Raw genomic sequence first — 15,898 nt, 5'->3', positions numbered from 1 at the left:
CTGTGCTGATAGGAGTGTCTGTGTTAAGTCATTGGGCATCTGAGACTTGGGCTCCAGGGAAGGAGGGTGGAGTAGCTGCCAAGTTGCCTAGGAGGGAAACTTGCCCACCCCTAGAAATGGAACATCAAGGGACCTATCTGTGGTGGAATCTGGCCATAAGTAGCCCTTGTGCTTCCAGCCTAGAGGAATGGGGAGACCAAGCCTTTTTTTTTTTTTTTTTTTTGGGCAGGGGATGGTGGAAGGGAAGAAATTAAATCTTAAAAGAAAATACTCAATAAGGCCCTGCCCTAAAGGAATTTGTATTTTATTAGAGGAATTCAATATGTATACATAGAATAGACAATAAATATTAGTATTGGGGGAATTAGGAAGGAGATGGTTCTTGAGGTGTTCAATATGTATAAGATACTCAATCTGTATACATAGACTATATATATATATTTGCATGTATATATATATATATATACACACAATAAATATATAATAATTGGGGGAATTAGGAAGGAAATAGGTCTTGAAGTGTTCAATATGTATAAAAAGATATTCAATAGGTATACATAGAATACATATACATAATAAATATAGATAGTAATTGGGAATTAGAATGGGGATAGTTCTTGAAGTGATCCTTCAAGATAGGATATATATATATACACATAAATAAACAGTAATTAGGAGAATTAGGAAGGAGATAGCTCTTGAAGTGATCCTTCAAGATCCTTGAAGATTTTGGGGGTTCTAAGAGAAATGTGAGGTGGGAGAATATTTCAGGTACAGAGATGAAATCTGGATTATCATGGAGGAATAACAAATAGGTTGGTTTGTTTGGAGAGTAAATTGGAAAAGCATAATAATCAACCTCGGAAGCAAGGTGGCACGATGGGCAGTGGTAGGTATAGAGTCAGAAAAACTCTTCTTTCTGAATTTTCATCTGGTTCAGACACTTCCTAGCTGTGTAATCTTGGGCAGGTCACTTGGTTTATCTCCGTTTCCTCACCTGCAAAATGAAATGGAGAAGGAAATGGCCAACCACTCCAGTATCTCTACTGAAAAAACCCCAGGGTCATGGAGAGTAAAACATGACTGTAAGAATGACTCAACAACAAAGTAATACCAAAGGATCTTTGGGATCAAGATTTGTGTACTCTAGGTCCAGGGCAAATAAGACGGAACTTGACTCTGAAGTGTTTTTACAAGTACAGAATCAGCATTTTGACTTAACAGGAACAGAATCCGAGTAAAAGAGTTATTGCATCTTTAGACTTGGAAGGAACATCATAAATCATTGACTCCAAGATTTGCATTTTATAGATGAGAAAATGGGTCTAGAGAGGGCAGTCTAGGCCCCCTGACTCTTGTCTTTTCTTTGCTGTACATGCTGCTTTTATTTCTTGCACTCCCAAAAGCAAGTACTAAGAGGAAGTCAGACCTTGAGTCGGCATTGGAAATAGTTCCTTGCCAGCATGGGGATATTTTGTTTTGTTTTTGGTGCTTAATATATTGTTATTTATTTTATTAAATATTCCCCTATTACATCTTTAAATTTGAGTTCCAAATTCTCTTCTTTCCCTTCCTTCTCTATCCCTTGAGATATAACAAGCAATATGATACCAGTTATATACAGAAGTGTTTTCAGGAGCTGCTGGCTCATGTTTTCCTGTGCTTTCTTTCCCTTTAGATCGGTTTGATGAAAGGGCATAAATTTAGCATTTGTGGTTTAGGAGGAGGAGGTTTTTTTTGGGGGGGGGAGCAGAGGAAGGTAGGTAGTGGTAGAGGTCTGGGTCTCCTTAACTATGAGTTCACAAAGGGAATAAAGGAGGAAGACATTGGACCAAGAAGAGGGCTTGAGATTTGCATAATCTTCTGAGCTGCTTTGGTCTCAAAAGATACAAAGAAACAGGGTGGTTCCTTTCTGTTCCCAGCAGAGAAATTCCCACATTTGGACATAGCTGTGTTTCATTCTGCATGTTGAGTCTGTCTCCTCTCAGTCAGATGAGTAAGAAGGTTCATCAATAAGCATTTATGAAGTGTTTATTTTGTATTCAGCACTTGGAGAGCAAAGGCAAAAAACAAAATCAGTCCCTGCCTTTGGGGAGCTTACATTCTAATGAGAATGAAATATTCTGTGGTGGGAGAAGACAGATTCGTGGGTTGGTTTCATGCTTCCTAGCTGGGTCCCTGGCATTGCTCACACTTCTAGCGTGAGAACCATGTATCCATATACCCAATTCTCCAACTGCCTTAAAAAAAAAAAAAAAAAAAGATACTGGTTATATGTGTTCTCTCCGACTGCCTCTTCACTGTGCAGCTCAGTACTTTGGCTTAGGGTGAAGAGGCGGTCTCAAGATCTAAGCAAACTTCTGTTGACCCCATTCTGCTCCAACTCAACAAGCATTTATTACACACATTCAATGTGCAGAGCACTGTGCTAGGTAGAAATTGGAGGAGGTGTGAAGATTAACTAGGACTTGGGCCAGCCCTTTTGCTGACTATTTGTCCCTGTGGCTTTGTGGCCCAATCTGGGCTTTCTCTCTCCCCCTCCCCCACCTCTATCTCTGTCTCTCTCCCTCTCTTGTCTCTCTTTGTCTCTGCCTCTCTGTCTCTCCCTCCCTCCTCCTTTCTTCCCTCTCTCTTTTACTCTCACACCCTGTTTCCCTCCCTCTCTCTCTCCCCCCTCCCTTTGTCTCTCTTTCTCCTCTTTTTCACTTCTCTATTTTCTCTCCTGTCCTCCACCACCCTCCAGTTTTTTCTTTCTCAGGAGTTCTCTGTAAATGCATCACAAGAAATCTATCTCAGTCTGACTTGGGGCCGGGCGGTATGTCTATCTCTTCTCCAGGGTCTCTTGGTGCGACCCTTGCTGAGTGAGGAGGAAGGCTGCAGAATGCTCCAAAGACATTTCCATCCCGTTTGAGAACACCTGCTTCTCAAGAAGCTGCTTGTTGGATAGAGCCCCCCTTTTGATGGTGAGACCTAGAAAGCCTTGAGACCCCTTTCCTCTCCTTCCCCTCCCTCCATAATATACCCTTCTCTTCTTCTATTATGTACCCCTGTTGTACCCCGGGATCTGATGGGGGCACATCTTCCTGTCTGCACCAATCCAGGGGGACCAGACACGGCACACTCTTTAGTAGAGAAAGGGCCTTGCCAAAAATTCAGATTGCATTTTTATATGAGAGCAAAGGACAAACCCTGGCTCCTGTCAGGCTAGACCATGTTTGGCCCAGCTTGGCTCACTGTTTCTATTCCAAAGCTGCCCCAGCTCAAGGGTTTGGGGTAGAAAGGGAACAGGTTTTTGACCTGATTAAATCTGCATCTGCTCAGTTTTCAGAGCCAAGCACTCCACCCCTGGCCTAGTGAGTCTGCTTCCTCTCTTTCAGGATATTACAAAGAGGAACTAACCGGGTAGTCTGAAGGGGGAAAATCATCAGGGTTGGCAGAAAGGGTGAAGAAGGGGAAATCAGCCATGATGTAGCAAGAGAATATTCTAGGATGACAGGGTTAAAAATCCTTGGACATAAGATAGTTTCGGTCCAGCTTGAAATAGGAACTAGGAGGCCACCAGAGTCAGAAGCAAATGAGTTTAGTTTAGTTTCATGTCCCTTATGAGCTACCACTTCCTAGCACAGAGCAGGAAACCCTCCTGGGATAGTTGTGTTCTCCCTGCATATCAGCCCAGCCCAGGGAATTTATAACCATATCCTGGGTACAGCTACAGAAGTGTTTTTTGTTTGTGACTCGGTAATTGGGGTCACCCAGGATTCCTTTCCCCTTTTGTCCTCCTTCCCATTCCACGACCCTCCTCCTACTCTGCACTGCCAGCCTCCCCCACCCCCGCCTCCTAACATACAAACAGAGAGAGAAATAGGAATAGTACTTCTTTTTCCCCATAGACTCAGAAATCTGCCCCCACTGCTTGAATTGTTGCCAAGCCTCTGACCAAAGGATGGGGTTAGCACAGTGGGTCCCCCTTTCTACTCCATAATTGGTGTGTGCAATGGGAAGAGACCAAAAGAAAAGTCAGTAGGAGACTGGAGTGGGGAAGGAGGCTTTCCTAGTCTAAATCCATCAATCGATAAGCATTTATTAAGTACTTACTATGTAGCAAGCACTAAGAAGTAAAAACAAATATTTATGACCAACTTCCTGGGGACCAGATATTCCTCTTCCTCTTGCTGAAAATATTTGCCTACTCAGTCATTGTTGAAGGTCACAAAAAGACAGAAATATCCCCCAGTTCCTACTATATACTTTAATCTCTACCTTAGTCCCTGGGTTAAGCACTTTAAAATGTATATATGCATTATCTATCTATGCCTATATATATGTATATCGATTTATAGATATACATATATGTAGATATGTAGATTATCTATACCACTTGATTTAACCTCATAATAACTTTGAGAGGAGACTCCCTTGTTGAGGCAGGCAGAGATTAACTGACTTACTCACCCAGGATCATACCAGGAGTAAATTTCCAAGGCTGAATTTGAATTTAGGTCTTTCTGACTACCAGCTTAATGTTCCATTCACCTACCTGTTCCTGGGCATCGTGAGTCTCATCCTGCCCTAGAGAGTTGCCAACCAGGTTATCTATCCAATCTGACCAAACCTCATGTTCTCTCCCTTGTATCTTTTCTTCAGAGAGTCTGCTGGGGTCTGTGACCCTCCTCTGTCCTGCAATGGCCTCCAATGACCAGAACGGCGGAAGTATCTCCTCTTCCAATAGCCGCCTACAGAGCCGAAAGCCACCCAACCTCTCCATTACTATCCCGCCTCCAGAGGTCTCAGCCACAGGTGAACAGGACAGCATGCTGCCTCCTGAGGTAAATGGGCCGGGGAAAGGGGTGTTACTAGCTAGTAACCCCACACTAATTTGTCTGACACCGTGTTATAGAGAGACAGCTACCTCCCAGTGAGTAACAAGTGTGTTCACAGAATAGGGAGCAGACCTGAGGATGGCTAGATGAAGTTTGTGGCCTCCTTGTTAGTTTGGTACACGAAGGTAGGACCTCGAGCTCTGGGTCCTTCCCTTCCTCTCCCAGCTCTGCCCAGGACTCTGGATGGAGCTAGTAGCCTTTCCCCTAATGCAGTGCCACAGACCACCACAATCTGGCCTCAGATTGAAGTTCATTTCTTCATTTTCTCACCCTGCCCCCCAGTTTTGTACTAGCCTTGCCTTTTGGGTACAGGACAAGAAGCAGACCCTAAGCCTCTGGATTCTAGGAAATATTCAAATTAGAGAACTAAAAATGTCTTCCCTGTCCCCTCGCTTCCTCCTTTTCCCCTCCAGAGACCTAGAAATCCAGCCTATTTGAAGAGCGTAAGTATGCAAGAGCCTCGAGGACGATGGCATGAAAACAGTTCAGATCGCCGTCCCGGCTTTCGTCGCCAGGCTTCTTTGTCCCAAAGCATCCGAAGGTGAGCACTAGCCTTTAATCTGTCACACATCTCCCCAGGAGCCTGAAGCATCAATCTATTTGGGGGCAAATAAATATAAATTTAAATATATGTTATTACATTTATACATATTATATGTAATATATTATACATATAAATATATGTTATATATGTAAGTTAAATATGTAATATATATATAAAATATCTCATATAAATATATGTGTAATATTAAATAAATACAAGCATAAATTTAAAACATAAATATAAATTTGTGCTTATATATCCCTCTGGCATCCAAAGTAATTATTATTTCATTTGACCCATATGACATTCTCCCCAAGGAGGTGAGGGCAGGACTTTTTAACAGATGGGAAAACCACAGTCCAATGAGGATAAGTAATCCCCTGAAAAGTGTCCCAGTATGCCAGGAATAGAGCCTAGGATAAGATCATAGACGCAAAAGAAAAAGAGTAAACCTTTTACTAAAGAGCTTCTGTGGAGTGACACACAGTGACAGAAAAGTGGAGTGACACACAGAAACACACATCCACGGGTGTTTCCTTTCTCCTCTTTTCACCTGAGACCTTTTTAACTGGGTCAGTGAGACCCTGAATATGTGGTTGGAAGGGACCACATACAGCAGATCTGTGTTTGCTCCTACAGGGGCACTGCACAGTGGTTCGGTGTCAGTGAGGATTGGGATGGAAAGAGACAGAACTGGCATCGGAAGAGTCTCCACCACTGCAGTATACGCTATGGCAAACTGAAAGCTTCCTGCCAAAGAGACCTGGAACTCCCTAGCCAAGAGGTGCCTTCTTTCCAGGGCATTGAGTCCCCCAAAGCCTGCAAGATGCCCAAGGTATGGTCCAGTACAATATTTATCAAGCACTGGTGTATGTAAATCATTGTGCTAGATGTTATATACAAAATATACATTTTTTAAATGTATTAAGCACTTTCTGTTTACCAGACCTGATTTTAGGATTTGAGCACAGAAAAGGACAAGAATAAAAATATCTGTTCTTCAAGAATCAATCAGTGAACATTTATTAAGCACTTATCATGTGCCAAGCAATATGCTAAGTGTTGGGATATATAAAAAAGCAAAAGACCTGCCTTCTAGGAGTTTATGTTCTACTGGGAGAAGGTTGGTTGTTATTTGTCCTTCCTTCTCCAAGGGGACCATGACCTCAGGGGAGGTAATACTGTGAATGCAAGTGAATTGAATTTAAGTGAAAGAGGGCTGAACAAAGTCATAAGCCTCACTTTCTCCTCCAGAGACAAAGATGGAAATGCATATATTTAAACTACTTCAGCCTTGGATGCAATGGGAGCCTTTTTAAGTTAGATCTTCCACAGCTCTCACTTTGATTGAGGGTGTAACGCCCAATCAGTGATGAAGGCTAAGTAAGAAATAAAGCAGAGAAAGGCCTCTTACCCAATCCAAAAAATATATATCAAGCTGGGTGGAGAAGACCCTCAGGGTTTCTGGCCAAAACTGATAACAGTTGCTATTTTCATTCATTCTGAGCCAATCAGAGCCCAAACAAAGACCAAATAAGTAGGGCTTGACCCGGAACTTATTCTTGGTCTGTCTGTGAGAACCAGAGTAATTTGAGTAAAGGTATGATCCTTAAGAAATCTAGTCCATGAGAGCCATCTGCACCTAGAGAGAGGACCTTGGGGACTGAGTGTGGATCACAACATGGTATTTTCACTTTTTGTTGTTTTTTTTGCTTGCATTTTGTTTTCTTTATTTTCCTTTTTTGATCAGATTTTTTTTCTGTACAGCATGATAATTGGGGAAATATGTATAGAAGAATTACACATGTTTAATTACTTGCTGTTTAGGAGAGGGAGTGGAAGGGAGGGAGGGTAAAAAAAATTGAAACAAGGATTTGTAAGGGTAAATGTTGAAAATTATCTATGCATATATTTTGAAAAGAAAGAGCTTTTTTTTTTTTTAACAAAAAAGAAAAATCTAATGCATAAACCCCAAGATATCTTAGGAGTTTTCAGAGATCAAAATTTACATTCCTTTGGCCAGAACACCTTCAGGTAAGGGTAAAATATACTTTTGGAGGGAAGGAAGAAAAGAAAAGAGCATTGTTGCCCAATTGGCCAGTTTTGATTGTGTCCCCAGTGAGGAGCGTCTCCCGCTACTCACAGAGGTTGTTTGTCCTGTGCTCTGGAAGACTTCCATGATTTCGGGGAGGTGTTGCCATGATTTGCAAGTGAATTGGCTTTAAGTGAGGGAGGACTGTGTAAAGTCCCCAACCTTACTTTCCCCTACCAAACCTTCTGGAAGAAGGTAATATTTATAGGCATATTACAGTGGAAAGATGAGGATTAAGAGTCTGGGAACCTGAGTTTAAATCTTAGCTCTTTCAGTTGCTAACTCTAGGCTTTGGATAAATTAACCTTTCTTAAGCCTCAGTTTCCTTATCTGTAAAAAAAAGAGATCATACTGGAAGTTCTCTAAGATCCCATCCAGTTCTAAATCTGTGATGATAATAATGAAGTAAATGCTGTTTATATAAAGTAAATAGAAAGTTTGAGACACTCAATTGAGAAAAATAGGAAAATCCTCTTGTAAGAGAGAGCACTTGAGATGAACCTGGAAGAAAGCCAGGGCTTCCTAAGAAGTAAAGGTGATGAGGGGGAGGAAGAACATCACATGTGCAAAAACATAGAGAGAAGATCAAATTGCACATACAAGGGCCATCAAATTGGCCAGTTTAACTGGAACAAAAATTTGTGAAGAGGATTAATGTAGAATCAAGCAACCTGGAAAGAGAGATTGGAACCTGATCATAAAAGACCTTAAATATCATGCATGAGGTTGTCTCTTTTCTGAGAGGCGGTAGGAAGCTACTCATGGGGGAAAGATGCAGCTAACTATAATACACAATATTATGTGATCATGCAATAGAAAAGTTCAAAACAATACTACGCGAGGATTGGAAGGATATAGGAAGGTTTCATGGTCAAAGTTGCATTTGAAATGAATTCAAATTCATCACAGAGATGATCAACTGTGATGGACTTGGCTCTTTTCAGCAATGTGGTGATTCAAGGCAATTCCAATAAACTTGGGATGGAAAATGGCCATCTGCATCCAGAGAGAGAGATCTATGGAGACTGAATGTACCTCAAAGCATAGGATTTTCATCTTTTTTGTTGTTATTTGTTTGCTGTTTTTTTCCTCATGGTTTTTCCCTTTTGATCTGATTTTTCTTGCACACAATGACAGATATGGAAATGTTTAAAGGATTGCTTAATGTCTTGGGAAGGAGGGAAGTAAAAAAGAGTGGGAGAAAAAATATCTTTACATGAATTTGGAAGGAAAAAAAACTATTAAAAAAAAAAAAGGAATTCATTACAGTGTGGAAGCATGGTGTTTGTTCAAGGGGCAGAGAACTTTCCAGGTTAGGTATCATTTGAATGGGTGTGGGTATACATCTTTGTCTGTTTTGGGGGGGGGTCCCAGTAATACTTTTATACTAAGAACCTTTGTGATTGCCTGAATTTCCCATACTTGCTCTTTTTGCACCTCTAGATAGTGGATCCACTTGCCCGGGGCCGAGCATTCCGACACCCAGATGAGGTGGACCGGCACCACGCCCCACTGCCACCCCTGACCCCAGGTGTATTGTCCCTCAGCTCCTTCACCAGTGTTCGATCAGGTTACTCGCACCTCCCCCGTCGAAAGAGGATGTCTGTGGCACAAATGAGCTTTCATGCTGCAGCTGCTCTCCTCAAGGTGAGTTATTCATAGCTGTCTCAGGTCCTTGATTCACTGTGGTGTGGTAGAAAGATTCATGGATTTTAGTTAGAAAATCTGGGTTAAAATTCCAGTTCTGTCTCTTCCTATCCAAAGGACTTGACCTCTTATCACTTTCCACACCTAGAGGTTAAATTAGATGATGGCTGAGGTCCTTTAGAATCCCTTCCAGCTCTGAATTTCTGCAGGCCATTATCTTTTGCCTTTTACAACTGGACTCCTCCCCCTGTAACTTTTACCTTCAGCTCTCTCTTTCCTTTTCTACCCAACCACTCAGTAGCCCCTCTCTCTGGCTCCCAAAACTACATTCTGTGCCTTCATCAAAAGCTAGAGAAAGACAGCTGTTGCCTGGGGGAAAGGCAGGATAGAACCCTGGGAATAAAAAAAATATAGGACCCTAGGTGGTTGGGGAGTCCATAATACGAGCTGTCAATGGACAAAGCTGGAAAAAGATGGAAGGATGTGGGGGAGAGAGGGACATATAGAGTAGGACTGTTTCTTATCCCCACCCACCCAGGAATTAACATCATACAACGTAATTTGAGGATTTTCCTAGAACTCTTTTTGACCTCTTTCTTTATTTTCCCCTTTCAGCCTTATTTCACCCACTGAAGTGTTCCTTCTGGTTGGTTGATGGAGAATGGCAATTAGTCTTTTAGGCAGGATGGGAGAGGATAGCTACAGGTGGAAGATATTGATTTCCTTCCTTTTAACAGCTGTACAAGATTGGGAAGGGAGTGAATAGAAGTGAGGAAAAGCCCAGATGTTCTATGAGCTGGCTTTGGTCAGCGACTTGTATGCTAACCTTTGTTTTCTCCCTTGACCAGGGCCGATCTGTACTGGAACCCGCGGGCCAGAAGCGTCGGGTGATCAAACGAAGCTTTGCCTGCCCCAGTTTCCATGAAGAGGATGTGGTGGATGGAGTGGACACATTTGACTCCTCATTTTTTAGTAAGGCAAGCTTGGGGTCTGGGTCCCTCCTACCTGTGGCCTGGGATAAAGGTTGGGGGAGGCTGAGGAAGAGATTTGCAGAGACAGTCTTGGAGCTTAAGGTTTTCCTTCCTGTAAGACAGAGCCAAAGGACCAGACCATTGGTTGATTTGGGATGTCACCTAATCAGGCACTAAACTTTATTGATAATGTGATGCTCTGCCCTCAGAATGGATGGGGGCATTGCCCCTTGACCTCTTCTGCAGATCCTTGAAACAGTTGGAAAGTGACTCTTCCCTTGGCTCACTCCTCTGTGCCCTCTTCTCCAGATCGATATGCACGAGATGGGTTCGATGCCTGATGATGTCTTTGAGTCACCCCCACTCTCTGCCAGCTACTTCCGAGGGATCCCACGCTCTGCTTCTCCCCAGTCACCTGAAGGTCTACACATTCCCCTGTGAGTATAGATCTAGAGTTCTTAAGAAAGTGAGGAAAATTAATAGAATGGAGAAGGGAAGGGATGAGACTGCAAAGATCTTGTCAAGGTCACCAGAGATCTTGCTCAGAAGCCATCTACATATTTCTGTTAATTTGGATGCTGTAGTCAGTTGGTCAGTAAACATTAAGTGCTGACTGTGTACAAGGCACTGAGGATTCCTAGAAAGGTAAAAGTTCTTGCTCTTAAGGGGCCTCATAGTTTAATAAGGAAAACATGTAAACAACTGTGTACCAACAAACTATAAACAGGATAAATTGGAATTAATTAACAGAAGGAGGCAGTAGAATTAAGAAGTTGGGAAAAGCTCCCGGTAGAAGGTAGAATTTTAGCAATGACTTGGAAGAAGCTGAGAGGTAGAGATAAAGGTGGGACACAGAGAAGATGCTCAGGGTATATCATGTAGAGGAAAATTCTATGTTCAGGGCAATTACTCTACCCCCCTTTCCCCTTTCCCAGATGGAACATAGTGAAGAAAAAGGGGGATCTGAATCTGACCCCCAAACACCTTCTAACCCTTAGAGGCTGTCACTGAACAATTGGGATGAGGACTGATAGGGGGACCTTCTTAGAGCTGATTGTCATCCTTCCCTCTCTACCCCAGGAAGGATTATGTCCAGGCCTCAGCTCCAGCCACCAAGCGGGGCCAGCGCATTGCCTCCAAGGTTAAACACTTTGCCTTTGACCGGAAAAAGCGACACTATGGGCTAGGTGTGGTAGGGAGCTGGCTGAACCGGAGCTATCGACGCAGCATCAGCAGTACTGTGCAGCACCAGCTAGAGAACTTTAGCAGCCACCGGTGAGAAGGGTGATGGGTGGGTGTGGGCCTTGCAAGAGCGTCATAGCTCTTAACATCATTACACACTGGCACTCTATAATCAACATAATTTGGGCAAGTGTCCCTTTGAGCAAAGATCCTATCTTGGGTACTCCAGGAGAAAAGTGGAGGAAACCAGATCCTGGTCTCAGGTTTTCTACGTTAGGTGGGAAGGCAGAGGCTCCCCAAGACAGAAATAAAAACTTGAACAGAATTGATCTTAACCATTCAGAGCTACATGACAAGTTGCTGTAAGGGAAGGCTTGTGTTGGGCTGACCACAGTCAGCTGAGGCTACTGGATTGCCAGCTTGGTTGGTACTTGGATCAAGATAGACAAGAACACTAGCTTTTTTGGTCAATAAAATTTATTAAAAGCTATTCTATATAAGGCTGAAGGCTTTGTACATTCTTCCTTTTCTTCCTCCATTCTTGATCCCAACAGCATGAAGTTAATATAATAATATCAATATCAGATTTCCTGGAGCAAATTAAATACTTTCTAACTACTTTGACTACACTTTTCCTTTTGTCCTCCTCTAATAGGAAATTATGTGCTTTTTTTTTTCCTTTTTGTGGGAAGAGGGAGGCAATCAAGATCAAATGACTTCTCTACTAGTAAGCCTCTAAGTAGAGATTTGAACTTAGATCTTCCTGACTCTAGCTAGGACTGGTGCTTTATCCATTGTGCCACCTACCTGCCTCCTATGCTTTTTGCTGAAATACCCACTATCTTAATTTAAGAATGCAGTGTATTTAAACTTTTTTCCAGTTTAGAAAAAAATACATAAGAAATATTAAAAATTGGTTTAAAAAAAGTGTACTTATTAGGAATGCTGGGCGTATAATATTCTACATTGAAATAAGATCAATGGTTTTATTTAATAAAATATAATAAAAATCAGGCTATTTTAGATTTTTTTTAAAAAGTCTTCCCTTTTGTTCTGTTCATTGTTTGTACTTATCGTTGGCTTTTTGTGTCTCCCATAACCTTTGTTTAGAGCAGAGGTCAAAGGTGATGATCTAAGGATTCCTTGGCGCTCTTTGGAATCTGATTGAAGTGACTCCTACTGACCAACACTTTTCTATCCCCAGGCCATATTTTACTTACTGGCTGACTGTTGTGCACATCCTGATCACGCTCCTGGTGATTGGCACCTATGGCATTGCCCCTATTGGGTTCGCTCAGCATGTCACCACCCAGCTGGTGAGTTGGGGCTGGAGTACAGGCTTAGGCAGCACCACTAATAGAGAAAGGTGATCTGGGTTGACAGTTTTAACTTTTGCCCTTCAATGCCCTAATTTTTTTTTTAAATCATACTAGTGAAAATATTTGCAATGCCCAAGTCAAGAGAGCTTTGACAACAGGGTACTAATACAACTTGTCATCCCTACCAGGACCCTCCCCAGGTTTCCGGCAGGATGATAGTTTTTCTCTTACCCTCTCCTTGCAGGTGCTAAGGAATAAAGGTGTGTATGAGAGCGTAAAGTACATCCAACAAGAGAACTTCTGGATTGGCCCAAGCTCGGTATGAAATTCAGAACCCACCAGTCAAGGTTATTGGAATTCAGGTTCACATTCAAGGGATCACTTTTCAAGTGGTTGTATATTGGTCACTTGAGATACAAAGGTATCTCTTGCCCTGTCTCTTACATAAGTATAATAGCAATAATAATACCTAGCATTTACATAGAATTTTTTAGGTTTGCAATTTGCTTTACAAAGGTCATATCATCTAATCCTTACAATTGCCCTGGGAAGTAGGTGCTTATTATCCCCATTTTAAAACTGAGGCTGAAAGAAGTGTAGTGATCTGTCCATGATCACACAGCTATCAAGTGTCTGAGGCAGAATTCAAACTCAGATCTCTCTGGCTTTCAAGTATTGATGTCGGAGACCCAGTTCCCTCCCCTTCCAGAAAGAAACTTCTCTCCTAGACTCCTGAAGGCTAAGGATGTAGGCAGGAGTATCACCTTCCTTCCTCTGGACTTAGTTCCCTTTCTCCCATGTTTTGATCCCCAGATTGATTTGATCCACTTGGGGGCCAAGTTCTCCCCATGCATCCGGAAGGATCAGCAAGTCGAGCGGTTGATCCAGCGGGAAAGAGATCAGGAACGGAACTCAGGCTGCTGCATCCAGAATGACAACTCAGGCTGTATCCAGACTCAGCGGGCAGACTGCTCAGTATGAGAGTGGAAAGGGCAGCGTGGTGGGGAGGGAGCACCCTTCTGGGCCAAGGCTGATGGGAAGGAGCTGATAGTATATTTGGGAAGCAAAGGCTGTTGGGGCATCCTCAGTGGTCTGCTTCCCCTTAGTGGATGTCAGGTAGAATTGTTGTTTTCCAGTTGGATGGAACCCGAGAGGCCATCTCATCCTATCTCCTCATTTTTTTAGGTGAAATAAGGCGTAGAGAAATTAAGGCCCTTCTCTAGGGTTCCTAAAGTAATTAATATCAGAGGCAAGATTTGAATTCCTCCCATTAGCAAATTGCACTGCCTTTAGTTTCTTTGTCAATGTTTTTATGTCTGTCTGGCTGTTTTTCTTACTTTTCTCCTTTCTCATTAGACATTCCCCCAAGAAGAGACCACTTCTCCTTCCTCTTTCTTACCTCATCATACTCACCTGCATTCAGGGTTCTTTTCATCCATCAGTTTTTTTTGTTTTTTGTTTTTTGTTTTTTCCTGAGGCTGGGGTTAAGTGACTTGCCCAGGGTCACACAGCTAGGAAGTGTTAAGTGTCTGAGACCAGATTTGAACTCGGGTCCTCCTGAATTAAGGGTTGGTGCTCCATCCACTGCGCCACCTAGCTGCCCCCATCCATCAGTTTTGATTAACTTCTCTTAGATTCCAAAAAACCTGAAGTTGAGACTCTTTTGTACTTGGATATCAAGACATTTTATGGACTTAAATCTTTGGAAGAGGGAAAGATGTAACCCTTTTTCTTAGGCATGACTGCCCCTCTCTCACTTTCTAGGAGACTTTGGCTACTTTCACTAAATGGCAAGATGACACCGGTCCCCCCATGGACAAGTCTAATACAAGCTTGAATCGGACATCAGGGGCTGTTTGCCACCAGGACCCTAGGTACAAATTGGACTAACCCTCAGAATTAAGGCTCTAGAATGGTTTTCTAAATAGAGGAACTGAGATGGGATCCTGAGTGTTCTTTCTTTGTACTTGCCATTAGATTCAGCAAACTTTTATTAAGTGCTTACTGTGGGGGGGAAGGAAGGACTACTGTTCCAAGCCCCAAAGCCACAGAGATAAATGGGACACAGTCCTTCCTCTCCTGTAGCCCTCAGCCCTGGCAGGACAGTGCTCTGATCATTCTATTCTGGGGTCTTTTCTCCCTTCTCTATAGGACATGTGAGGAGCCAGCCTCCAGCGGAGCTCATATTTGGCCAGATGATATCACCAAGTGGCCAGTGAGTAACTTCTTGGGGTTCAGTGAGGAGTTTTTTTAGAGAGGGAAAAAAAGAGTGCTCATGTATACCAACAACCTCACCTGTGTCCTTCTTAGATCTGCACAGACCAGGCCAAGAATAATCACACTGGCTTCCTGCACATGGACTGCCAGATCAAGGGTCGCCCATGCTGCATTGGTACAAAGGGCAGGTGAGCCCCATGACCATTCTGTCCCCACACCTTGGCCCATACTGTTAGGGGATCTCACCCCCGGCCTATCTCCTTCTGATTCCTCTGAGATAATCATTTTCCTCCCAGGATTTTTGAAACTCTCCTACCCCCATCCCTTAAAATTGCTTTCTTTCCTTTTTGCCCCTTCTTTTCTTGGAACTTTTCCAAGTCCTAGAGGATGGACTTTCCCTAGTCATGGGTGCCAGACTCTTGACTGTTAATCGAAGGCTTGGGGAGTAGGAGGGGTGGGTATGAGGTGGGGAAGAAAGGTGAAAAAGGGAGCCAAAGACAATATACTAAGGTCTTAATTCCTTCTAATTTTATCCAGCTGTGAGATCACAACCCGGGAATACTGTGAGTTCATGCATGGCTATTTCCATGAAGAAGCAACACTCTGTTCTCAGGTAAGCTGAGGACCTAGTGAGAACTAAGTGGACCTGAGCCCTCAGAAAGGGGACAAGGGTATTTTGACTAGGGAATGAATGACTGACATCCATGGCCCTCCAGCAGCCAAAACCCTAGTCATTTCCTAGCATGGCCCAAAAAGAACTCATCTATCCCCTTTCTTCTCCCTTCCTGCCACTCATTTAAGGTCTCCCCAAGGGGGCAGATACAACCAATGGCCCCATTGAACCACAATATCCTCTAAGACCGACTACTCTTCATTCCTCTTTCTATCACTTTCTGCCCAATTCTTCTTTCTCAGGTACACTGCTTGGACAAAGTATGTGGGCTTCTCCCATTCCTGAACCCTGAAGTCCCTGACCAATTCTACAGACTGTGGTTGTCCCTCTTCCTCCATGCTGGGTAAGAGTCTCTTCCCGACTCTATGTTTGT

The 15,898-nt window shown here is 43.0% G+C and overlaps 1 protein-coding gene across 1 annotated transcript in view; it reads left to right on the top strand.

The window, feature by feature from the left end:
• Positions 1–15,898, top strand: part of RHBDF2 (rhomboid 5 homolog 2) — a 46,464-nt gene that overhangs the window by 25,327 nt on the left and 5,239 nt on the right. The window contains exons 2-17 of the mRNA XM_074260814.1: positions 2,837–2,963; positions 4,645–4,826; positions 5,294–5,421; positions 6,064–6,259; positions 8,960–9,163; positions 10,012–10,140; positions 10,444–10,571; positions 11,215–11,409; positions 12,521–12,632; positions 12,880–12,954; positions 13,449–13,610; positions 14,400–14,509; positions 14,787–14,850; positions 14,946–15,040; positions 15,390–15,465; positions 15,768–15,868. Of these exons, the coding sequence (XP_074116915.1) occupies positions 4,683–4,826; positions 5,294–5,421; positions 6,064–6,259; positions 8,960–9,163; positions 10,012–10,140; positions 10,444–10,571; positions 11,215–11,409; positions 12,521–12,632; positions 12,880–12,954; positions 13,449–13,610; positions 14,400–14,509; positions 14,787–14,850; positions 14,946–15,040; positions 15,390–15,465; positions 15,768–15,868 (1,919 nt within the window). The 5' untranslated portion in view covers positions 2,837–2,963; positions 4,645–4,682. The remainder of the gene's footprint in view (positions 1–2,836; positions 2,964–4,644; positions 4,827–5,293; positions 5,422–6,063; positions 6,260–8,959; positions 9,164–10,011; positions 10,141–10,443; positions 10,572–11,214; positions 11,410–12,520; positions 12,633–12,879; positions 12,955–13,448; positions 13,611–14,399; positions 14,510–14,786; positions 14,851–14,945; positions 15,041–15,389; positions 15,466–15,767; positions 15,869–15,898) is intronic.

Source organism: Sminthopsis crassicaudata, chromosome 4 (genome assembly GCF_048593235.1).
Source record: "Sminthopsis crassicaudata isolate SCR6 chromosome 4, ASM4859323v1, whole genome shotgun sequence".
Lineage (NCBI taxonomy): Eukaryota > Metazoa > Chordata > Mammalia > Dasyuromorphia > Dasyuridae > Sminthopsis > Sminthopsis crassicaudata.
This window is presented reverse-complemented; position numbering and strand designations above follow the sequence as displayed.